Source organism: Mustela nigripes, chromosome X (assembly GCF_022355385.1).
Source record: "Mustela nigripes isolate SB6536 chromosome X, MUSNIG.SB6536, whole genome shotgun sequence".
In the NCBI taxonomy this organism is placed as follows: Eukaryota; Metazoa; Chordata; class Mammalia; order Carnivora; family Mustelidae; genus Mustela; species Mustela nigripes.
In genome coordinates this window covers 16,200,417-16,224,551 of record NC_081575.1, presented here as the reverse complement: position 1 = coordinate 16,224,551, position 24,135 = coordinate 16,200,417, and the positions used below count along the sequence as shown (strand labels likewise).

The following is a 24,135-nucleotide window of genomic DNA, read 5'->3' as shown; positions in this document are numbered from 1 at the left end:
AACATGGGGCTTGAACTCACAACCCTGAGTCACAACCCTGAGGTCAGGAGTCACGCGCCCCATCCACTGAGCTGGCCAGGTGCCCCCGTATTCCTTTTAATAGTTGATTTTTGAAGCACGTGACTATTACCTATTCAAAACTTTTTTAAGATTTTATTTATTTATTTGACAGAGAAAGATCACAAGTAGGCAGAGAGAGAGGGGGAAGCAGGCTCCCCACTGAGCAGAGATCCCAATCTGGGACTCCATCCCAGGACCCTGAGATCATGATCTGAGCCAAAGGCAGCGGGCTTAACCTACTGAACCACCCAGGTGCCCCACCTATTCAAAACTTTTAAACAAATTAATTCCCCTGGCAAATTAAGAAACCTAAGACATTTTAGCTCACCTATTTCACTTTTTACTTTTCCTGTTTAACTCACAGGGATAGGAGACAGCACTAGCAAACAGGAGACAAAAGGGAATTCCTCAGAGGCAACCAGAATGAAAAGCGTACATCGGTGTGAAACTCAGGCCTCCATTTTCATTTATTTATTAAAAGTAATTTCTGTCCTTTACAATGTGTTGCCTCACACACACACGGCACTCACACGCATACACACCTGTGCACACACACGTGTGCACACGCACAGAGGACTTGAAGGGGACAGAGAAACAAGGATAGCCTCCAAATGTAATTTTTTTTTACAAAGTTTAAAATAGATTACATTTCTGTGCTTTTCAGTCATTATACAATGTACAGACATAATCCATTTAATAATGATTTATCTTTCTCAAATTGTTAAACAATGAGGATTTTCTATGAAAGAGTATACGTAAAAGCTCTCACTTTAGAAGCAAAGTGCTATTTCCTGCAGAAACCCACCTCAAGCATACGTTTTGTGTTTAGGTATATTCCTTGAGAAGACAACAGTAGCAGTGCCTAAGTTCGTTCTATAAAAACACCTGAAAGATGATTTTCAAGAGACTCAATGCGTTGTGCTCTCAGATAAAAATCCTAAGTCAAAAGATCAGTTCTTGTGACAATAACAGTTAGAACTGCGTATATACGGTAAAGATCAAAGAGGCCATAAAGAAATATAAATAGTTGTGCTTTGGGGACTTTTTTTTTTTTGGTAAAGTTGTTTCAATAAATAAAAACTTAAAAAATGTCTCAGTGACTGATATAAAATAGACACGTATCAAGGATTTTCTATACCTGGCTTAGAGTTTAAAGGTGAAAAACACATCTGGCATCTGGTAATCCCAGGCTGGGCCAGTTGCTGACAGTCAGGCAAAGGGTTAGCAAGAACCAATCAGGGGCGCCTGGGTGGCTCAGTGGGTTAAAGCCTCTGCCTTCGGCTCAGGTCATGATCCCAGGGTCCTGGGATCAAGCCCTGCATCCAGCTCTCTGCTCAGTGGGGAGCCTGCTTTCTCCTCTCTCTCTGCCTACTTGGGATCTCTCTGTCAAATAAATAAATAAAATCTTAAAAAAAAAAAAAAAAAGGAAGAAATGATCAAGTGATTTTTCTCCTCCTAGTAACATAAAGCCCGATCCAGAGGTAAAGCCAGGGCAAACCAAGTAACTAAACAAATGCCTAGCTTCCTTTCAAATTCTTAGACCAAACAGAGAAGCCATGCTACTTCTGTGAGGGTTAAAGAAAACCCTAGATGCTTTTTCCTTTCTTTTTTTTTTTTTTAACCCTCCACACAGTAACTGTAAAACTTATTTTAAAAACACCATGGCAACTGTTTATAATGACAGAGGACAAGGTATAATTTACATAGTAACATTGCTGTTTGTAGTTAGGAAATAAATGTCATTTAATGTTCAGGCTGGTTAGTTTGCTCTCAGTTTGCTCTTTCAGGCCTTTCACTTTGAAGGACCTTAGGAATCAAAGTGAATTAGGAAAAAAAAAGATGACAAAATAGCAGATGTTTTAATTAAAGTCTTTTGCACAATAGCTTTAGATATAAAAAGTTTCTTCAAATAATTTCCTAGGGGTCGCTCAAAAGCATCCTTGCTGTCTGTGACATAATGAGCTGGAGTCCTTCCAATAAAATTAGAGAGTAATTTAAAACATATATTATAGTTTTTCAATTACTGTAAATCACTCAATAGTTTGTCGCATGTTAATGGAGTGAGAGAGAGATAAAAGGCAGTCCACATTCATATTTGCAAGATAAGTTTACTTCAGAAGTCAACTGAATTCCTTGCTCATGTCCTAAGTATAGCCATTGTGATAAGACCTGGAAGAAAAAAAAATTGGAGAACAGTTAAAGCCAAGCATTTTACCAAGTCTTCCATTCAATAAGCAATTGTCTAGATTTCGACGAGCAAATAAACTACAGCACACAGATGGGCACTCTACCAAGAATTCAAAGTCAGTTTGAATTTAGTTGATATTATACAGAAGAAATCCAATTTACAGCAACGGGCAGTCACTGGATAGATTTAATTAGATCACTGATGTCTGGCCATAGCTAATTTTTTAACCATCAAATATACCTCCCACTTTATCCAGTCACATCAGCTCTAAGACCAGCAGATGTGGCATTTTTAAGGTGTCAGTAAAGGCAGCCAACGTCATTAACAAAAACATGTTGAGCCTATTTGTATCCTAGGGCTCCAGGACCGCGAAGAGGCAGGATAGTATTCTTGTTGGGCTTGTCTCTTTAGAAGAGACTCCGTACATGAAACCAGAAAAATTTAGTAACGTAAGAATATGCTCAGTCCTAAATAAGTGGTTTAAACATACACACACACACACACACACACACACACACACACACCATGAATGATAATGTACAGAGAAGAGGACAATTGTAGGACCAGGGCAGGTCAGAAAAGATGCTCCAAAAGCTAAAACTGAAATAAGATGGGCAGAAATGATTGGAAAAAAAAAAAAAGGCAAGGCGATCAGCAGGCATTCCGGGCGTGGGGACGGTGAAGCAAGAACAGGAGGTTAACCGGATTCTCAATGAGCTTTTCAAATTCCATAATTTACCTCACAGGCTGTGATCAAGGATTTATACAGGGAATCAGCTGGACAAGATTGGCTCAGAGGTCTCAGGGTGGAGAGTCTCACATGCCCAACTACGGAGTCATACTTCTTTCTATGGACTAGAGTCCTTGACGGCTCCCAAGTAGGAAGGGGCAATGATGAAACCAAACCAGAATGGAAATCCATCTGGCAGCAATGCAATGGAGCATTTGGGGGGTTAAAATAACTGGGGGGGGGGGGCGCAGAAATAGGAAGAGAAGGTAGGAAGCCAAACTGAGAAGACCATTTTGAAATTTAAAGGGAGCATAGGGGCGCCTGGGTGGCTCAGTCGGTTAGGCGTCTGCCTTCGCCTCAGGTCACGATCCCAGAGTTCCTGGATCGAGCCCCGCACTGGGCTCCCTGCTCAGTGGGGAGTCTGCTTCTCCCTGTGCCCATCCCCCGCTGCTCATGTGCTGTCAAATAAGTAAACTCTTTTTAAAAAAAATACAAAAAGAGAGCACACTGAGGTGTACTGAGAGGATACTGCAGAGTCGGCCTCTCAGAAGACGTGACAAGAGATGATGAAAACAGCCAGCCATGACTGGAACCCTGATCCCTGACACATGGCAGGGACTGAGTAACTGTTCAGTTAAACGAATTACAAGATTTCAAGCCAGGATGACTGAAAGAATGATATAACGGGAAATCTGGGAACTGGTTTAAAGAGGAAGGTTCGCAGTGTTCAACAAGGCGGTACCATTCACCTTTATCACTGTACACACTTTGTCTCAGTGTTTCCCTGGGATCAGTTCCCAGAAGTAGAAATGCTGTGCCAGCCAACAGGTGTATTTTACATTTTATATGTGCTTTACACCATCGCAAGTCAGCAAAGGGAAGACAAGTGAATACAGTAGCAGGCACTAGCTCAATCGGCTACAAAGAACTCATTGTAGGGGGCGCCTGGCTGGCTTCATCAGTAGAGCATGTGACTCTCAATCCTGCGGTCGTGAGTTCGAGCCCCATAGGTGTAGAAAGGACTTAAATAAATTTAAAAAGAAAAAAAAAAAAGAACGAAACGTAAGCTAAAAATGAAATCTTAAAATGCACTTGACCTCAACATATGCTTTTGAAGCCAGCTTACTTGTTTCTCTTAAAAAACAAAACAGAACAAAACAAAACTGGCACCAGCACCACTCACCATGACCCTGTACACGTGGAACTCCCCCTGCCTAGCACCTCCCACGTAGAACTTTGGACTGCTTACCTAAGATATAAGCAGCCACTAATTTTTGATTCACACTCAAGTGCAAGCAGACAGGCACCAGTGACTCCACATCGCCCAGCGTGGGAAGCATCAGGGCACCGATGCACACCGCTCCCAGGAAGATGGTCAGCAGGCTCGGGCCAGAGGAGACCACTCTGTTCTCTGTCAAAAGACAAGAATTCCTGAGCTTGCTTCTAAAAGCGCCCCAAGACCAAAGTTCACTCACAGACACTGTCCCCACTCACCAGGATGCTGGTTTTGTCTTACTTCTCTGACTCTTTGCCCATCATGTCCATGCCATAGGGACGTGTCTGCTGGACTTATCTGGAAGCCCATAACGTCTCTGAGTCGTGACGGAATGGAATGTTGAAACGGCATTGTGAAGTCGCAAGTTCCTACTGAAAGGTCACCAGCCTCCCCCTCCCCCCACCTCACCCTCATTAGAAAGTGTCCATGCATCATGTGTGTGTTTATAAAAGTACACAAGCAGAATTTTTAGAATGGGCTAGAAATGAAAATGGAAAGCCAATGGATGGCTTGTGGCTTACTCCACTCGGGAGCCTGCTGCCTTCTGAGAGTGTCTTTAGGGAGACAGGTTAACCCAGCTGTAGCATCCGGCTACCATTTTTGAAAATATTAAAAGCAGCAGAAAAGCTCTACTTGAAGGTTTTAAAGCTACCTGTGGGGTTGCCTGGGTGGCTCAGCTCAGTTGGGGAAGCAGCTGCCTTCGGCTGGGGTCGTCCTAATCCCAGGGGCCCTAGGATAGAGCCCTAGCCCCATGCTGGGCTTCCCTGCTTAGAAGGCAGTCTGCTTCTGCTTCTCCTCCTCCCCCCTGCTCGTGCTCTCTCTCTCTCAAAAAAATTAAATCTTTTTTTTTTTTTTTAAGATTTTATTTATTTATTTGACAGAGAGAGAGATCACAAGTAGGCGGAGAGGCAGGCAGAGAGAGAGAGGAAGCAGGCTTTCCACAGAGCAGAGAGCCCGATGCGGGGCTCGATCCCAGGACCCTTGGATCATGACCTGAGCTGAAGGCAGAGACTTTAACCCACTGAGCCACCCAGGCGCCCCTCAAAAAAATTAAATCTTAAAAAAAAAAAAACCTACCTATAAAAATTCTTGTTCCCTGCTCTATCCCATTTACAGCAAAGGAGGAAGCAGAAACGTTAGCTGGTGGGTGTTCTGCTAAATGAAATAAACCAGCCACAGCAGGATCAATACTGCACGATTGTACCTCCCTGAGGAATCCACAACACAGTCCGACTCAGAATCAGAGAGCAGAGCGGTGGTGACCAGGGACTGGGGGTGTGTTTAAAATGTGAGTTACTGATCAGGGGCATAAAGGCTCAATTAAGCAAGATGAGTAAGTTCTACAGCTCTGCTGTACAAAACCGTACCTATAGTTAACAATACCGTATTGTACACTTGAACATTTGTGGGTGGGGGAGATCCCGTGTTAAGTGATCTTACTACAATGAAAGAAAACTTTAAAAAAAAAGGAAGAAAGAACAGTAGCCGGGCTGTGGTCCTACAGTGCTTGCTATGTGTGTGCAATGTTCACATCCGTGTTTTTAAGAAACCCGGTAACAGCATATTGTCATATAGTTTTCCCACTACCCTTCTGTCATTAAAAGGAATAGCCAACAGCAACACAATCTTGTGTTTTATTAATGAAATAACACTGTTCATTTCATTATTAAATGCAGCTTTTCTAAATTATTAATACCTTAGCTGTTGTGCGAACTTTAATGGAGCCTTGCCAAAGCCAGATAGGTGAAAACAAATTCAAATTTTCTAGTGATTATTGCTTGAGACGAAACAACAGCATCAATATCAAAAAACAAGTCTTATTTTAGTTCGTGAATGAAGTAGCTTTGTATTTGTACTTGCTGCAGAGATGAGCTTTCAAGCTTATCTATTTGCATAGATACTTGAAATTTTTCAAAGCGGAAATAAATGGCTTTTCTTCTGATACTACAAGATTGTTGTAAAAATTGTATCAAGCTATAGAAAACATAAAGGTTCCCAATCAGTCTCACCCTCCTAGAGAGAACACTGTTAACAGCTTGGTACAGCTCCTTTCAGATTTTATAAATACCCACATAAACATGTTTAAAAAAATGTTTTTTTAACATAAGTGAGACCATAATATGCCTACTATTCTATAAACTGTTTCTCCTCTCAGAAATATATACGAGCCTCTTTATAGGTCAATGCATAACCATCTATCATTCCATCAGAACCTTGTAAATAAGTGTCTGCCTGGCATCCCATCTTATGAATATTCATAATTTAATCCAATCCCCAACTGATGGACTTTTAGGTCATTTTCAATCTTTTATTATTATAAACAATAATAAAGAGTGTAATTTTCTTAAGCCAGAGGGCACGGACTCAAAACATTGCATAGAAATAGCAGTTCATTAGTAATGTAATTAAGACAAACCCACTAAGATTCAGCTGCATCTTTTCAAAACATCTTTTTAATAACATGGGCTTTGGTATTTTGTTAAAGTATGCTTTGTGGGTTTCTCTTAAATTTCTGTTAAATGAATTTATATATATATAAATGTACTTATGCACATAGACAAGGTCTGGAAAGTAACATGGAACAGTTACATAAGCAAATTTGTTAAGTGTGTGGGATTGTAGATGTTTTCCTTTTTGAATTTGTTACTGCTATGTCTTTTATAGTACAATCAACTCGAGAAGAAATATCTCATTTTCTTGCCTTCTGATACATTTATAAAAATACATTTATAAAATCTAAGTGTTTCACGATCTAGCCTCTGACCACTTTCTGGCTGGTTCACAGAGACCCCCAACATTGTCGTACTTGTGATATGTCTAATAATCATTTCTCTAAAGATGTGCAAAAATAATCACATTTCAAAACATCCCCCCAAACAATCTCAATTCATTTCAACATTTTAGTTCAAAGACACTTAATGAAAAAAAAAAAACATAGAATTTTACATACTGGAAACCACATGTTAATTTACTATTCATTTAATAAACAGAAGTGAAAAATATCACTTGGTCCACATGGATTAAATCAGGCACCATTATACTCTATTAACAAGGAAAACGTCCCTTGGTTTCCTGCCACACTATTAGAAACATGGGGGTAAACTCCTTGCAAAAAGGACATGTGGGCCAGGACATCATATGGGGGCTCTACTGTGGCATCGCCCTTGCTCTGAAGAGCGGCCAGAGCCATGGAAACCTTGTAAGACAAAGCAAACCAATCCAACGGACCCTACCAGACGAGGAGTCCCGCCCTCCTAGTGAAACCCCGCCCTCCTAGTGAAACCCGGGCACATGACTCTGTGCAGGGGGCACTCTGCTCAAGGCCAAGGACAGTGAGAATTAACCACACAAATAAGGTGCTAACAGGGTGCTTGTCTTCACTGAGCTTCCTGACATGGACGGCTGAGAGAGGTTTTTTCCCCCCAAACAGAAACCACCTCATTGATTTATCTACTTTTACAATTAGAAGAATTCTCTAATATCCTTCAGATACGAAAGGTTCACTGTCCAAGGAAAATAAGAATAAAATGCTCAATTAATACTTGTAATTATTTAGCCTTTTAGGATTATTTTTCACCTAAATTCTAATGAGTTGTAAAATAAAGGGCTCATTGTATGACTTTTCTTATTCTAGAGGAGGCATCTTTAGGGGGGAAGATTCCATTTCCATAAACATGTATAAGCCAACTTCCCAATACTGACCAGAGATCAAAGTGACATTTACCAGAGGCTCTCTTTCAGTTTCAAAAGATGAAATTCTGGTCCTATCGGTCAGTCACAGTTGCTGGGAAGCACTCTACTGGCTACTACAAGACTCTTGAGCACAATAAATCAAAGAGCCATTACTCCCTGTGTTATCCAAATAAACACTAAGATGAACAAACTGATAGGGGTCTGTGAATTAATGGAATGACAAGTAGATTTGTTTTTAATTCCTCATAGATAATGTTGCAATTTCAAGGACAGCTGCTATCACATTCATATATCACTAACAGAAAAGTTTCCATGTTTCTCTATGGAAAATTTTATCTTCCTCCTCTTAGAATGGGGTTGGAAGGAGATAATGAGACGTTAAGAGGGAGGAGGAATGACGTCCAAACAGTTGCATATGAGGATAGTGTCAATGTTGAAAGAATATATCATAACACTTCTGAATATCTAAGCTGGGAAGGAAATGAGGAATGGAGAGGGATTCAATTAATAGCCCACAGGGGATATTATAATCTACTTAGTTTAATTAACTTCAACTTTAATGAGATTTTTTTTTTCAAAATAATATGAACAGTGCACCAAGCTTGGCCTATTGCCAAACACAATCTCTCTCCTTCTTCGAACTAATTAAATGAGAAAGGATACGGGAAAGTCACAGAAACAAAAGTATGTAATTGCCAAATTGGGCTAGCCTTCGAAAGTACGGGGCGGGGGGCTGCATTCTTGGGTCGACACATTTCAGAGGCGATAGCCACGCTCGCCCTCTCCTCACAGCCGAGGCGGCCGAGAGCTTCTCTCCCCATTTCAAGTCCAGCTCTAGGCCTCTTGCTCCATTTTCGGTACCTGATCTCTAGTTCGGTTCCGTCCTGAAGTAGTTAATTAGGTGAAAAGTGGCAGATCATTTTTCTAGTAATGATTCTTAGCTCCCTGGTGATTTTCCAGTTAGAAATGCGTTAAGAGCGCCAATGGCCTTTAAAAGCAACCCCAAAACTACCTGGTTGAAAGGACTGCTCAAAAAATAAACTTTCGGTTAAATGTTCCTTTATCCTTTTTTCCTCTTCTTCCTTTTGTTCTTTTGCAGATGGGAGAAGAATAGCCACCACCTCTTTCCTTCCTAAAGCCTTCCTCTGGCTTTGCTCGGAAACTTGGAGGCGGAACTTGTCTTTTACACCATAGTGACAGGATTGAACATCTCTATGACGGATCACACTGAAAACATTAAAAAAAAAAAAAAGGCTGTTTAGGTTTCCTGGGGCCTGTCAAACAGAAGTCAGCCCGAGATTTCATACAGGAGAACATTAACTAACTGTAACCAAATGCTCAAATACAGAAACTTGCTAAGGAGGCTTAAAAAAAAAAAAAGTCCCAGCATAACCCAAAAGGAAATGGGTGATTCTAAAATATTTGATGAAAACACATACTCTACAATATAAAATAAAAGTCTGAAGTAAAAGAATGACAGGTAAAGACAATTCCTTTTAGCAAAGACATTGAATCCCCCCTGAGATCTGCGGGCAGCAGTGGTTACCGAATAGGACACAGGAGATGCTTTCTTCCCCCACGAAAGTCTCCTAGATTTCTACTGCCGCTCACACCTAGACCCAATACTGAAAGTCTGTGCATGCAGGTAAAAACAAGCAACTAAATAGTAAGTAACCAGTACAACCAATGCTACAGAAGGCTAACAATGTGCTTCTGTCTTCCTCTGAGAAGAGCGTAAAGCACTTGCAATTTTATGAGAGCAATCTACAATTCTGTTGATCTTACCTCATTCTTAATAGAGAACACAAACCAATTAGGTCAAAGATAACACATTTATTTGGCAAGAGACTACATTTCTTTGGAGTAGTCCTTGCTTATTGTGTATTGAATGAAAATCTAACGAAACCTGCGAAAACACATCCTGTGAAGATATATCATTTTACGGCTATGGGAGGACAAAACTGTATTGAGAAAAAAAAACAAAAAACAACCTCTGCTTCTCGTTCTCACGGAAGGTTTCAACAAAGGTAGCTTAAATTAAGAGCTGGTCCATGGATCCATCTGGTCAACACTAGCTCCAAAGTGAAAATTAAATATGAACAGCTTGAACAAACAATCATTTATCTGACACTTAATTTCTGACGAAATTATCTGGAAGAGCTCAGATAACCTTTTACAGATGAGTAGTTACACGCCTGCTTCCTGTTTGTAGAGATTAACTTCCAGGCTTATTAGCGAGATATTATTTCAGATGAACTTCTATTACCATTGTTCTGTGAATGTAGCAGTGTTAGCTTCCCAAATGTCACTATAATATTATAGGATGTCCCAAGGAAAGCTAAATTCCCTGTTATAGCTAGAGAAATTTAAAGGAATGAGTTAGAACTTGACCTTCGTAAGCGACCCCCCTTATGGCTACAAGCACAACAACTGAGGAGATGTTCATGGAAATAGTAACACGCCCATCCGCTCCAGCATCATGAAATATTACTAAGGATTGAATCGACCTATTTCGAATATTAGGGGCTTCTTAAGAATTGTGAGGGACTGGGTCGCCTGGGTGGCTCAGTCAGTTAAGTGTCTGCCTTTGGATCAGGTCATGATCTATTTCAGGGTTTGCTTCTCCCTCTGCCCCTCCTTCCCCCCACCCCTAGCCATCCGCACTTGCTCTCGCTCGCTCACTCTCACTCTCTCAAAAAAATAAACAACCTTTAAAAACCATAAATAAAATTTTAAAAAGAACCGTGAGAGACTAAAAACTTCCAGCAAAAATTCAAAATGTAATAAATGCCTAAGGGGGTACAGCTTCAAGAAGAGATCCTTTTCAAGTTAAACACATAAATACTAACACACTTAAAACATGTTACCAGGAAGGGATTTTTGACTTACATATCCACACAACACTGAGGCTTTACTGCACCTGCAGAATCAGCGACAACATACTTATTTGGAGTAGTACACAAAACTGAAAGAAAAAGTCACAATGGCCATTAGTGGTGTTTCTTTTTTAATTAGTTTCTACAAGTAAACAATTAGTAGGGACCAGTTACAATCCATAAAAGAGACCTAGGAGACTCACCTTTGAACTTTAAGGCAAACTCATAGGGATTATACAGAGTCAACACCTGCTTATGTGTTGACTGGTCATCTGCATAAAATATTAGCTCCGTGGGAAACACAAAAACAGGAAGATTTCCTTCCACTAACTCTGGCTGTCTTTTTTGTTGATGCATTGGCACTGAATCGCCCTTGCTGCAGCTTCGGTTTTTATAGTCTCAAATCTAGTTGGGACTTTTCTTAAGTCAGTTAGTTAAAAACTCCAAAGCATTTTGGCAATCTAGAAAGAGAAGAAGAGAGAAGGAAATCGAATGACACCTGTTTTCATTTACTGTCCCTCCAACAAAAATCATGTTCAGCTTGCATTAAAACAGGTCCCCGAACCATTTAAAGATGCCCTTGGACTTTTCCTCATGGCTTACTTATACAGCTTGTTTCCAACTATGCAAAGAAATTTACACATGCTCCTTTCACGCTCAAGCTTTCAACCTATGATAAATTACATAAATGCTAGGATAAAGAACTCTTTCTACCTCAAATTAATCACCCTCTTTCAAGGAGATGAGATCAAAGGGCCATCACTCTTTTTAAAAAGTCGGATTTCTTAAAAAGTAGAATTTGTCTTGTCACAACTGATTTTATGTGAGCTAATCCAAATTCTCAAAGGCTAAAAAATAAAAAGCAAAGAAAGTTTCTGTGAGTTCTGGGAGAAAAACACTTTTACACTCTTTTCAACAATGCCTTGGTGCCTTCTGGCAGCATGGGTGGGAGAGTTCTTTTCATCTTTTTTTCCTACCAAAAACCCACGACAAGAAAAAATGTCTTGAAAGGAAGCCGAATATCCAAACTTAAGGAGTCCTTGGGAGTTTTCTATGAAAATTCAAAGTCAGTACGTAGGCTCTGCCATGCCACAAGCTCTGTGCCTCCCCTCCTGCGTCAAGCACACAGGCTTCAGAGCTATTTTCTTCCAACTTGGAGACCTTTTGTTGCTGTGTTTACTTCCTCATCTAATTTTAATCAACAACATTCTTATTTAGCTAGTATCCTAAGAATGTGGCTTCTGAAAATGCCAAAGCTAAAACAATCTGATCACAGAAAAAGTCTGATTTTCCCTCTGTAGATGACACCTTTAAAATAGGCCAGACACCATTGCAGACTTTGTGTTCAAGTTCCCACACCTTCCAGGAGCGCTGTAACACAAGATTCAACTGCTGGGTTCCGTTTGAGGCCCTTCCAACTTTTACCAAATGAGATACTGTATAATCAAGTAGGCAAATTTTTATGTTCTTTCCGCTGAACACCTGTTACAAGCCAGGAACTCTGTCAGGAGCTGTGCAGATACAAGGATGAGTAAAGCACAGGCCCTGCCTGCAGAAGACTCAAACAGAAGGGCCCCTGGGTGGTGCAGCCAGCTGAGGGAGCGACTCGTCGTTTCGGCTCAAGTCACGATCTCGGGGTCATGAGATGGAGCCCCGCATCAGGCTCCACGCTCAGTACGGAGTCTGCTTGGGATTCTCTCTCCCTCTCCCCCTGCCTGTGTTCTAATAATAAATAAAATCTTAACAAAAGACTCAAATCTAACCGATGAAACAGTATTTAAGCTACCTCTATTACAATGCATATCATTATCTATAAAGCAGCGGGGAATCAGAAGATTACATGAATAATTCTACCTGGAAGAGAGTCAGGGAGATGACATTTGAGGTAGTCTTTAAAGCAAAAAAAAAAAAAAAAAAAGGGCAGGAGCGCCTGGATGGCTCAATCGGTGAAGCGTCTCCCTTAGGCTCGTGTCATGATCCCAGGGTCCTGGAATCAAGCCCAGAAGTCGGGCTCCCTGCTCAGGGGAGGGCACCTGCTTCTCCCTCTTCCCGCCTCCCCCTCTCACGATCACTCACGCACTCTCTCAAATAAAATCTTAAAAAGAAAAAGAAAAAAAGGCATTTACTTCTGTGTTGGGGGAAGGCACAGGTAGGCAGGCACAGAGGGACAATGTGCAAGTGAGGGACAATGCTGGGGAGACCATAACCCACAACCTGTCCCAGACCATCATGCTGCTATTTCCTATCCACGTACCCTACAACATGCTCACATGTAGCTCATGACGGGGTGGGCTGGGTTTTGGGGCTTTTTTGATCGTGCCAAAAGAGCCTATTGACATTTTTGTTAGTAAGAACATGTAATATGTGTATCATTCATACCAGATCACAAACTTTTTATTAATTACATATACTGAATTAATTAATACATGCAATGCTTTCAGCACTCACTGTAGGCCACGCAACGTTCTAAGTGTTTGCTACGGTTATTAAATTAAGAAGAGACAGAGACAATAATGTCAGCAGGCCTCCTGCCACAGCCCAGCATTTCCACTCTAGCTAACGAACTCTCCACTCTAATACAATAAAATGAAGATTATTCTGAAAAGCATCTGTTATGAAGTCATTCTAATTTTGAGTTTTTATTTGCGACATATTTCTCTCTCTCTCTCTCTTTTTTTTTTTTTTTGGTAAGGGCCATACACATTTCTATTTGGATAATGTGCTCTCAGAAGTTTGGTATAATTTTTTCAAGAGAAAATAATTAGCTCTATTACTTTCTTAGTAAGCTTGGTTTTCAGAAAAACAACATCCGAGTTTGCCATCACTAAATAGTATTCAACACCTCATTCTAAAACATTAGGATGAGAATGTAAGGGCACCTGGGTGGCTCAGTGGGTTAAGCGTCTGCCTTTGGTTCAGGTCATGATCTCAGGGGCCTGGGATCGAGCCCCACGTCAGGCTCTCTGTTCAGCTTCTCCCTGATCCTCCTCCCGGTTTGTGCTGTCTATCTCAAGTAAATAAAATATTAGAAAAAAAAAGGACGAGAATTTAGCTTAGGATAAAAGGTGGCATGGCATCTCTAATTTCTGAGAAACAGTTTAGTCAATAAATATTGGTAAAACCAGTATCAACCTGAGGACGGGGGTTGAATTTACCCCTTATTGCTCACAAAATTCCAAAACTTTATTAGGGTAAATTCCAAATGGATAAAAGTTTTATATGTAGAACGAGAAATCCATAAAACACTAAAAACCATAGGAGATTTTTTTTTCTTTTCCAATCTGAGTCTTTCTAGCAACCAGAAACCAAAAAATATTGATAAACTCAACTATCTAAAAACACTTAAAAATGCCACATGGGGGCGCCTGGGTGGCTCAGTGGGTTAAGCCGCTGCCTTCGGCTCGGGTCATGATCTCGGGGTCCTGGGATCGAGTCCCATATCGGGCTCTCTGCTGAGCAGGGAGCCTGCTTCCCTCTCTCTCTCTCTCTCTGCCTGCCTCTCCATCTGCTTGTGATATCTCTCTGTCAAATAAATAAATAAAATCTTTAAAAAAAAAATGCCACATGGAAAGAAAAAAACAAAAACAAAACAAAAAACCACACCCAAAACCAATAAAAAAAAAAAAAACCAGTCTACATAAAGCCAAGGGAACTTTTTCAATCATAAATTAGGTCTAATTTCCCTACCAGATATACCAGAAATATAAATTACTATGAAAAGGCACTCAACAGAAGTAAACAAATGCTACAATAGTTCACAGAAAAGGACAAACTGTTTTTAAAATTCCCAGAGGAGGGGGAACCTCTCACAAGAGAGATACACATTGCTACTTGCCAGATTGGCGCTCAGTCAACAACTTTTGGGAGCCCGTAGTGGGAGCCACCAGGCCTGTTCTGCAGGTTGCTGACATGCTGACTCTACCTGCCACGAGTAACACCTGTGCCCTTGGACCTGGAGATTCACCATTCTACTTCTAGGAATTCAGCCGGCATAAATATTTGTCTTGTGGGACGTCCCGAATGTGTAAGAGTCTCTATTCTCAGTGCTGAGGAGTAAATGACTTAGGGGAGGCACACAGAACAAAGCTTGGCACTCAACAAGGGTTAGCTGTTGTTGTCAAGAGTCAGAGTAGAAACTGCCCAACTGTCCCTTAAGACGGGGGGGGGGGGGGTGGGGGGGGATGTCACGTGATAAAGTAAAATACAGCCATTCGCTGGGAGGCCAGGAAGCTGTCAGAGAGAAAAAGAGAGCTCTCTGTGTCGTGTAGGTATGGACTGACAGTCAAGTGCAGTACAAAGTGAGAAAAGCAGGGCGTGATGTGGTGTTGAGGATATCTGTGTGGGAGGAGGTTGTTTCCGGGCTCTGGGTAAAAGATCTTTGGAAGGGGGTTCCCGGGTGGCTCAGTCATTAAGCGTCTGCCTTCAGTTCATGATCCCGGGGTCCTAGGATTGAGAACCGCATCGGGCTCCCTGCTAGGTGAGGGGCCTGCTTCTCCCTCTCCCACTGCCCCCTGCTTGTGTTCCCTCTTTTGCGATCTGCCAAATAAATAGAATCTTTAAAAAAAAAAAAAAAAAAGATCTTTGGAAGGACAGCCCGGGCTGCCCCTGGAGAAACTACCTGAGTGGCTGGCGACAAGGTGACAGGGCAGTTTCCTCGGGATACCTTTGTGTACCTTTTGAATTCTGAACCCTATGAACACCCATTCAAAAGGTGTGTGTGTGTGTGTGTGTGTGTGTGTGTGTGTGTGTGTTTAAGTCAAATTAAACAATAACTCCTCCAGGGCCAATTTTGGAAAAGGTGCCCCAGTTTTGAAACTCAAGCAGGAATTTAGAAACAATGTGTGAAAAAATCTCTGTTAATTGCATTTTCCAATTCATGATCCTTTAATAACATGGAAAGCCTGAAATGATGTGTTAAATACCACGATTTCAATTCTTTAAGCTCCTCTTGGATGCAACAGAAACTCATTACACTGAGAAAAACAAAGGTTTAGCAGGACTTGCAAACTGCGGGAAATGTGCAGCTGTTACAGAGGAGGAGGACATGGTTTATAAATCTGACTGGGCAGTCAAAATTAACCACACAGAACAAGCCCTGAACTCTTCCAACCTTAAGGGGAAAGTTCATTGGCACAAGTCAGAGTAGAAATTTCGCTAGCTTTACATAACGGCTTAGCAGAATTCTTACTCTGTTCATTTTGAAGGTTTCTCTGGACGAGCTGAATATATACACTTTGCCCCACGAATGGTAATTAAGTAGGCTGTCCATTCCCCCGGCCACTGTTAAAGAAGTGTTTCATTGGTTCTTCCCAGTTTATTCTTTTTTTCAATCCCTGTTCCCATCTCTCATTTATCCTGGCTAATGGAAATCAGCCTCAGGTCACCAAGCACAATATTAGAGATTCTGCCGACAAACATAAAAAAGCAGAAAACCTGCCTCTAATGGATGGTCTTCTGGAAACCAACACTTTCTCTTTGCTCCTGTCCATACTGCAAAAGGACAGAGTGTAAAAATTCTGGGAACAGATTATATACTAAGCCTTTGGTAAAACCTTACTCCAAATTGGTTTATGAGGTTGCTTTCCAAAAGTCACACACACACAAAGTCGAAGAACGTGAGCTCCCAGCCTTCTCATTTTACTGCTGAGGAAAGCAGGCCCAGTGACAGTTAAAGGACTTACCCAAGGTCACACAAAGTGCTGGTGGCAGATCTCTGGGCTCCAGACTCACACTTCCCTAAATGGTTCCATCTCCTGTGTCTCATTTTCTTTTTTTTTTTTTTTTTTAAAGATTTTATTTATTTGACAGAGAGAGATCACAAGTAGGCAGAGAGGCAGGCAGAGAGAGAGAGAGAGAGGAGGAAGCAGGCTCCCTGCCAAGCAGAGAGCCCGATGTGGGACTCGATCCCAGGACCCTGAGATCATGACCTGAGCCGAAGGCAGCGGCTTAACCCACTGAGCCACCCAGGCGCCCCGTCCTGTGTCTCATTTTCAAAAGTCCTGCCTCTGATCCTGTCACATTGTCACACATGCCCTCATCTCTAGAAAGGTCCCTGCTTTTCCAGAGTCATTCTCAAAGGAAGAGCCACAATTCAAGTCTTGATACATGTGTTTCCTTTTCAGTTTATTTATAAAGAAAAACAATTGAAAAATAGTTTCACTTACCAAGTTGGGTGTGCTTTCTTTTCCTGATTAGGAAAGATGATCTAGGACTGACAGTAACTACCTATGAGAGCATTAGTAAACAAGGTTTATTCTGCATTCTACCTGTCTGGGCACCAAAATGTTCCTCATTCTTCAAAGCCTCCTTCAAATTCCCCCTTGGTGGTCTTCTACTTTTCTGATCTACATGATCTCACTAATTTTATTACATTCTCTCTTCATGTACTTCCTGCATTGATGGAATATTCTGACATTTGTTTTGTGTGGGCTCATTTGGACTCCCCAGACTTCAAGCACCATGCCATATTGTTTTTCTGTGGCGGTTTTTGGTTTTTTTCTCCTCTGACATAGACCCAAGCTTGGTATTAGGCACTCAGCAGATACCGAACTTGCCAGCTTGCCTACAGGTACTTACTAATAACGGTTTCCTCCGTCAGGGACCACTCCTCCTCCTCATGCCTGAACACATTTTGTCCAAAAAAGACAGGAAAAGGATCCCAATTAAAGGACGGTCAATCTAGGGTAGCTGCTTACTGTGGGTAAGTAGAGAACAGAGAATCTGCACCCCTGGCTGCATCTCCCCTCCCCGCAGCCCTTCCGTTTCCCTCTCCTCCTTATTAGCTCTGGCTCCCTCAGGGCCCAACTAGGCTCCAATAGAGCCCCGACCTCACGGAGACACAGAGCGGCTGGGAGCTGGTGATGCGGGAGCTGCCTTGTCCTTTTGCTCTGTACCAATGGCACAGAAATGCAATCGTGAACGCAATTCGAAAGAAAACCTTATGTGTGTACACCACCTTGTGACGAGTTTGCAAACTACTCTCTCTCTCTCTCTCTCACTCTTTCACACACACACACACACACACACACACACACAGCCCTAAACACATCAAGTCCTCAACACTCCCCACCATCAGTCCAGGGAGATTAGTACCCCAACGTGTGATCTTTTTTTCTGTTTTCCTCACATGAGATGGACCAGAAGGAGAAAAAGATCAGACCTGGAGATAAATGGGAGTTTCGATACCTTTGTTCACCAGATTCAAAATGGAGATTCAAAACAGAAACCACTTTAAAGGCCTACTGTCATTTACCCTACCCTCCTTTTTTCGGAAAGAGGGGGTTGCAAGAAAATCACATGAAATAAGAGGTCCTTGGGGTTTCTTGTGCTGCAGTGGTTTCAAGCTTTAAACAGCTAAGGATCATCGCAAGTCCAGCTTCCCCAGGAACTGGCAACCCATCTGCTGGGCTCCTCCCTGCCATTCCCAGCCTCTTCTGTTTACTCTGATTACTCTCCACCTCTGGGCCAGCTCCCTTTTATCTGGGCAGGAGGACTATCTCCTTTCTCCATACTTGGTGTGGGCAGCCAATGGCCAGTGAAATACTAAAGAGTTAAGAGCAATAAGTTCTTGGGGCGCCTGGGTGGCTCAGTGGGTTAAGCCTCTGCCTTTGGCTCAGGTCATGATCCCAGGGTCCTGGAATCGAGCCCCGCATCGGGCTCTCTGCTCAGCTGGGAGCCTGCTTCTCCCTCTCTCTCTGCCTACTTGTGATCTGTCAAATAAATAAAATCTTTAAAAAAAGAGCAATAAGTTCTTCTGCTTTAGTCTATTATTCAAACCTCTCTCTCTCTCTCTCTCTCTCTCTCACTCACACACACACACACACACACACACACAACCTCTCTTCCTTCCCATTTCATCAGCTCTGCTCTCTTCCTCTTTAAATCTCCGGTACCATCTATTAGGATTTTGAATGGCTGGTATACTCCTAAAGTCAAGTCTTTCAGGGGTACCTGGGTGGCTCAGTGGTTATAAACCTCTGCCTTTGGCTCAGGTCATGATCTCAGGGTCCTGGGATTGAGCCCCACCTCGGGCTTCTGGCTTAGTGGGGAGCCTGCTTCTCCCTCTCCTGCTCCCCCTGCTTGTTTTCTGTCAAGGAAAATCTTTAAAAAAATAAAGTCAAGTCTTTCACAAGCAACGTTCTAATGTCCACTTTATAGGTTCAATCATTCATTGTGTGGTATTAGGCCATTTGGTTTCTATACATGTCCTAGGTTTTTCGTGTAATTTGATGTCTTACCAATGGAACTGACCTGCTACAGGTCAGTGATGACAGGCTACAATCTACTCAAGGAGGAAAAGTTAAGCAGTATGCATTTTAAGACTTAAAAAAAAAAAAAAACCTCCAGCAACATCAGTTTTAAAAGCATTTTTCTTTAAACTAGTTATTTCCTTTGTTTTACAATATCTCAGGGTCTTCAGGTATTTCAAGATGTGTAGTTCTCAAAGCAAAATCCCTATGAATTCATTATATGAAATGCATGTTGTGGAGGACCTGGGTGGCGGTCAGTTAAGCGGCTGCCTTTGGCTCAGGTCATGATCCCAGGGTCCTGGGCTTGAGTCCTACATCACATTGGGCTCCTTGCTCAGCGGGGAGCCTGCTTCTCCCTCTGCCCGCCACCACCACCAACCCCCCCCCCACTTGTGTGCTAACAAATAAAATCTTTAAAAATAAGAAAGAAATACATATGTTGCTACCTATGGCCCTCTCCAGAGTCTTAGAATCACAAGTTCACTCATGGAGCTTTAACTGAGTACGTATTATGTGCTAGGCCCAGTGCTGAGGAATATAGAGAAAAAATGAAAACAATTTCTCAGCCCTTGAAAATTTCAGTCTAGCAGGAAAAACAGATATACATGGTAATTAGGATAAGATGTGACAAGTGTTAAAATGCTGATAGATAAGAAAGCTCTAGGAGCATAAAGAAAGTGCCAGGCTGCCTTAAATAGAAGTTTGCAGTAGGAGTGGGGGGTGGTGAATTCCAGGAAGAAGATGTGTAGATGCATGAAAGGGACTCTTAAGATGAGCTTTGGCACAGCACATGGTTAAAAAATAGCCTGTATGGAGGAGTGGCGAGAGATGGTGAAAAAATGCTGTAAGCCAAGTTTGGGGTTGGAGACTTGCTTCTGGGTGCCAGTGGTTCTCAAAATGTGGTACTGAACCAGCGGCAGCAGCTTCACCTGGGAACTTGCTAGAAAAGCCAATTCCTGGGTCCCAGGCTAGACCTACAGCCCCAGAAGTCCTGGGCGCGGGGCCCAGTCATCTGTGTTTTTACAAGCCCTCTGGATGATTCTAGGGCATACTGCACCTTGGGAACCACTGCTGTGGGCGATGGTTGGAAACTTCTGAAGGGTCTTAAGCAGAGACCGGACTAAAGAAGATCCGAAGTGGGAATCTGACCAGTTAAGCACAAGAGTGGACTCCGGAGCAGTTACAGGAAAAACCAAGTCACCCCCGAATCAACGCGGCATGAAGTGAGGGCCTAGACGAAGGCCATAGGAATGGAGAGGAAACCAATTTTAGAGAGGTTTTACAGGTGGCCCAGATTCAATCAGATGACTCGGAAATAGCTATCTAAGGGTTTTCACATAAAAGCTGTCACCTTGTCGAAGGTATCAACCACTAGGAGTTTTAAAAAAGGAGTGCTCCACACAGTCCCTAGAAAAAGGCGGGAAATGGAGGACAAGGTCTGTGCTTCCACAGCGTCAAAAGCAAAGGGTGCCCGGGCTTATTCACGAGTCTTCTTGGTCGGCTTGGCCGTTCGACTTCTCACAGGCAGTCAGTCAACCGGCATTCATATTAACATAAAAATGTTTTGTGAGGGGTGCCTGGGTGACTCAGTGGGTTAAACCTCTGCCTTTGGCTCAGGTCATGATCTCGGGGTCCTGGGATCGAGCCCCGCATTGGGCTCTCTGCTCAGCGGGGAGCCTGCTTCCCCCTCTCTCTTGGCCTGCCTCTCTGCCTACTTGCGATCTCTGTCAAATAAAATCTTTTTAAAAAATGTTTTGTGAACTGGGTTAGCGTGAATCAATCCTTGAGACTGATAATTTCAGGACGCGCGTGCAAAATTAAATCTCAAATGCTGCGAAGCTGAAACAAGGGCATGGGTTCTTGGGATCTAACCAAGGCACGGCCAAAGTGAGCACCTGCTAGAGCTTTCTTTTCATCCTCATTTCATCTCAGATCACACAGCCCACTTAATTCAGGAAGAACCTGGGATGAATGAAAGAATCACTCTGCTATGCCCCAAAGGTCAAGGAAGTCAGGTGTAATTGTACTTTCTAATTTGGGAGGCAGGATTCAGCTGAGGCAATCTTCAATTTCCTGACCGAGAGGAGAGAGGGGTCCAGGTCAACCCATATGACTAATTTACCTAATGAGAATTTTGCAGGGCACAATCCCTATTTCTATTAGGGCTCTGAATAGCTCTTGTGAAGGACTGCGTGTTCTTCCAGCTGATACCAATAACTTGGCTTATTTGAGTCTCTTATTTTGTCCAAGAGTATTCCCCAATCAAAAACTGCCCTGTTTTTATGGAATTTGAGAGCTATGAGGGACCCTGGAGATGAAAACAAAACTTTCATATTACAGATGAGGAAACAAAAAGCCTCAAAGAGTAAATCACTTCATCTATTTATTGTAGGACAAGATTCTCTAGAATACTACAAGGCAGCAGAACAAGATTCAGAGCAATGCAGATCATCTGCCCATTTAAATTTTAGACAATATTTAAAATGCCTCTATTTTCCATTTTAAACATTAAAAAAAACAGAAAAAGAAGAGTAGCAAATTACTTACTTTATTGGGCTATTAGAGGATGGGGAAGATTTTCTTGTAGTTTCTTAATTGTTTTTCAGAAACTAGAGTTAAGCGGCACCTGGGTGGCTCAGAAGGCTAAGCCTCTGACTCTTGGATTTTGGCTGAGGTCAGGATCTCAAGGTCCTGAAATCAAGCCCCACCCTGGGCTCCATGCTGGGTGTGGGACCTGCTTAACATTCTCTCTCCCTCTTACCCCACCCTCTCAAAAAAAAAAAATCAAAAATAAATGTCAAAGCTTCAGGAGAAAACAATTAAAAATTTAAAAAATTTGGGAAGAAAATGTCATGAACAATTCAAGGGGAGAAACATGCATTATTTTATAAGCTATTCTGTTTTTGGTCTTCACCTACAAAGGGGTAGCTTTATACTAAATATTGCCCATTACATCTAATTATATATTACATGTGAAGAGAATCTATAACCACTACCCCTTACAGATTTAAGAAACTCCAAATTTTCAAATATCCTGGTACCTGAGTAAATCTTGTATTTTGAGAGTTCTAGAAATTCTTCAGAAACTAGTTTAATCTTGTATCCTGTTGGGCATGTACACGTGAACAACAAAGGCACATTTGGCCCATTTCCTGTTCTCCAAACCTCCCATTGCTTTCTACCACAAATATACAGTAATCTAGAAGTTGGTGTCCACTCCCTAGTCAATATCCTGTATATAGCATTTTATAGGCAGATTTCCAAGTACTTAAAGGAAACATAGAGGAGATTTCCATCATCAAGTATATATTAAATTCCAGGTGCTCCCTGGCTGAAACAGTAGACTTTTCCCCTTCTCTCTGGAATTCGCATTAAGAACGCAATGCATTCCAATAGAACAGGGCTGCTTTTTAAGCAAGAGCCAAAGGATCCCATTTTCCAAGTCTGGGGCCATCTCTTTATTTCCCTCAAAGGTCAAAAAAATCCGGGACCGCTTTCATGTACTATTTTGCCCTCTCGCTCCCCGAGGTGAGGTCTCTTGGATTCTACTGGGGCAGAAAAGCAACTTCAGTCCGGAGGGGGCAGACGTCAGTTTACCCAGAGGGGAAGCCACGGAACATTGAAAAAGAGCTGGAAGGCTGGAGATGAGTGTGAACCGGTCCGTCCTAGGACTGGCGCTCCACCTGATCGGGCCCTGCCTTTCCAGCCTTCGTCCCCACACCGGCCGGCTCCATGTGAAACCGGTCATGTGAGCCTGTTTACAGCCGAGCAGCTGGTACAACCATCAGGATCCGTGCGGAGGTACAGGAAGCGGGACGGATGCAGGCCACGTACCCCTGCCACCCCCCGCCACTATTCCACGAAGGCGTTCGCTCTCCCTCTCTGCCTCGCCACCCCACTTTCACCTCCCTCCAGCCATCCCGGGACGCCTCGCTTCAGCTCCGCCGATTTCCTCCCAGTTGCTCGCCGGGGGAGCGGGGGAGCGGGGGAGCGGGGGGGGGGGGGGGGGGGGGGCGGGTACCGGCCGGGTTAGGAGGAGGAGGAGTTAGGGCGAGGACGGTGTCACCCCATATGGGGAGTCAGCCTCCCTCCCCTAGCCCTCCTCGCCACATCCGCCAAAGAGCTGTCCCTGGAGCCTCATCCCCGGGGCAACCGAACTCTGCCGGGCGGGCACCGGGGGGATCCCGAGCCTGCTTGCCTCCACCCGGGCACGGCAAAGGCGCGCACGGGCCGGCCGGACCCTGACGCCGGGCTCCGCGGGTGGCGGGGCGGCTGACAGTCAGAGATGGGGCAGAAAGGGCTCCATCTGCCCGCTCCCCGCCTCCCACCCGCAGCCGGGCGCCGCCGAGCCCCGCCGTCAGTCAGAGCCAAGCTCGGGGGCTGGGTACGGCTCGTTCTCTGCGCGGGGTCTCTCGGCAACGTAACTTCCACGTCTTCCCGAAGTCGGAGGAAGTGGGTGACGGGACGGTGGGGGGGGCTCTCACCTCGGCAACACCGGCTCCTCGGAAAGCAGCTGCCACTGCTCCTCCGGTCCTTTGTCAGCGTCTCTAGGCTGCACTGCCTGCTGGGATACCGGAGGACTCAAATGCCACCTCTCTCCGCCCTCGAGGATGAGCTGCGGCTGGGGGTGGGTGGGAAGAGGGAGAGGAGGTGGAGCGGGGGGCGGGGCCGGCCCGGGGGCGGAGCCTTCTTGCTCACCTGGCCTCTCGGGTTTTCTCCTTCTCCGTGATCCAAACTTCTTCCCGCTGTCCCGGAGCGTTTCCTCCTCTGCCCTCTCCTCCCGTCCCCTCCCGCCGCCCCTTGAGGAGACCGGAGACCCTCACTGAGGGTCGTTCCTCTTTGCACTTGTCGGGCAGTCATTCTCGGTTCCCTCCTCCCCCTTCTTCCCCCAGGCACGCGCGCGCACACACGCACACACGCACACACATGCATACAGGGCGTACCCAAAGCTAGTTGACTGGACCGCCCAGACATTGCTTATTAACCACCTTTCTCCACTGCCTCCTCAGGGCTGCAGATTCTGTGTCGGGCCCCATGACTTTTTGCCTGGAGCTGCGCGGTAG

The 24,135-nt window shown here is 43.6% G+C and overlaps 1 protein-coding gene across 3 annotated transcripts; it reads right to left on the bottom strand.

The window, feature by feature from the left end:
- Positions 1–503: 503 nt before the first annotated feature.
- MOSPD1 (motile sperm domain containing 1) lies at positions 504–23,691 on the bottom strand. Of its 3 annotated transcripts, XM_059384814.1 has the most exons (7): positions 23,557–23,691; positions 13,703–13,827; positions 11,027–11,284; positions 10,837–10,912; positions 8,960–9,174; positions 4,228–4,389; positions 504–2,229 (listed from the first exon to the last, which is right to left on the bottom strand). In XM_059384814.1, the coding sequence occupies exons 3-7, from the start codon at positions 11,178–11,180 to the stop codon at positions 2,198–2,200; spliced, it is 639 nt and encodes a 212-aa protein (XP_059240797.1). In that variant the 5' UTR covers positions 11,181–11,284; positions 13,703–13,827; positions 23,557–23,691; the 3' UTR covers positions 504–2,197. The 3 variants fall into 3 exon arrangements, 2 of the variants coding, with proteins under 2 accessions (XP_059240797.1, XP_059240796.1); XM_059384813.1 differs by lacking the exon at positions 13,703–13,827; XR_009401230.1 differs by lacking the exons at positions 504–2,229; positions 13,703–13,827 and having other exon boundaries at positions 4,308–4,389; positions 8,809–9,174.
- Positions 23,692–24,135: the final 444 nt, after the last annotated feature.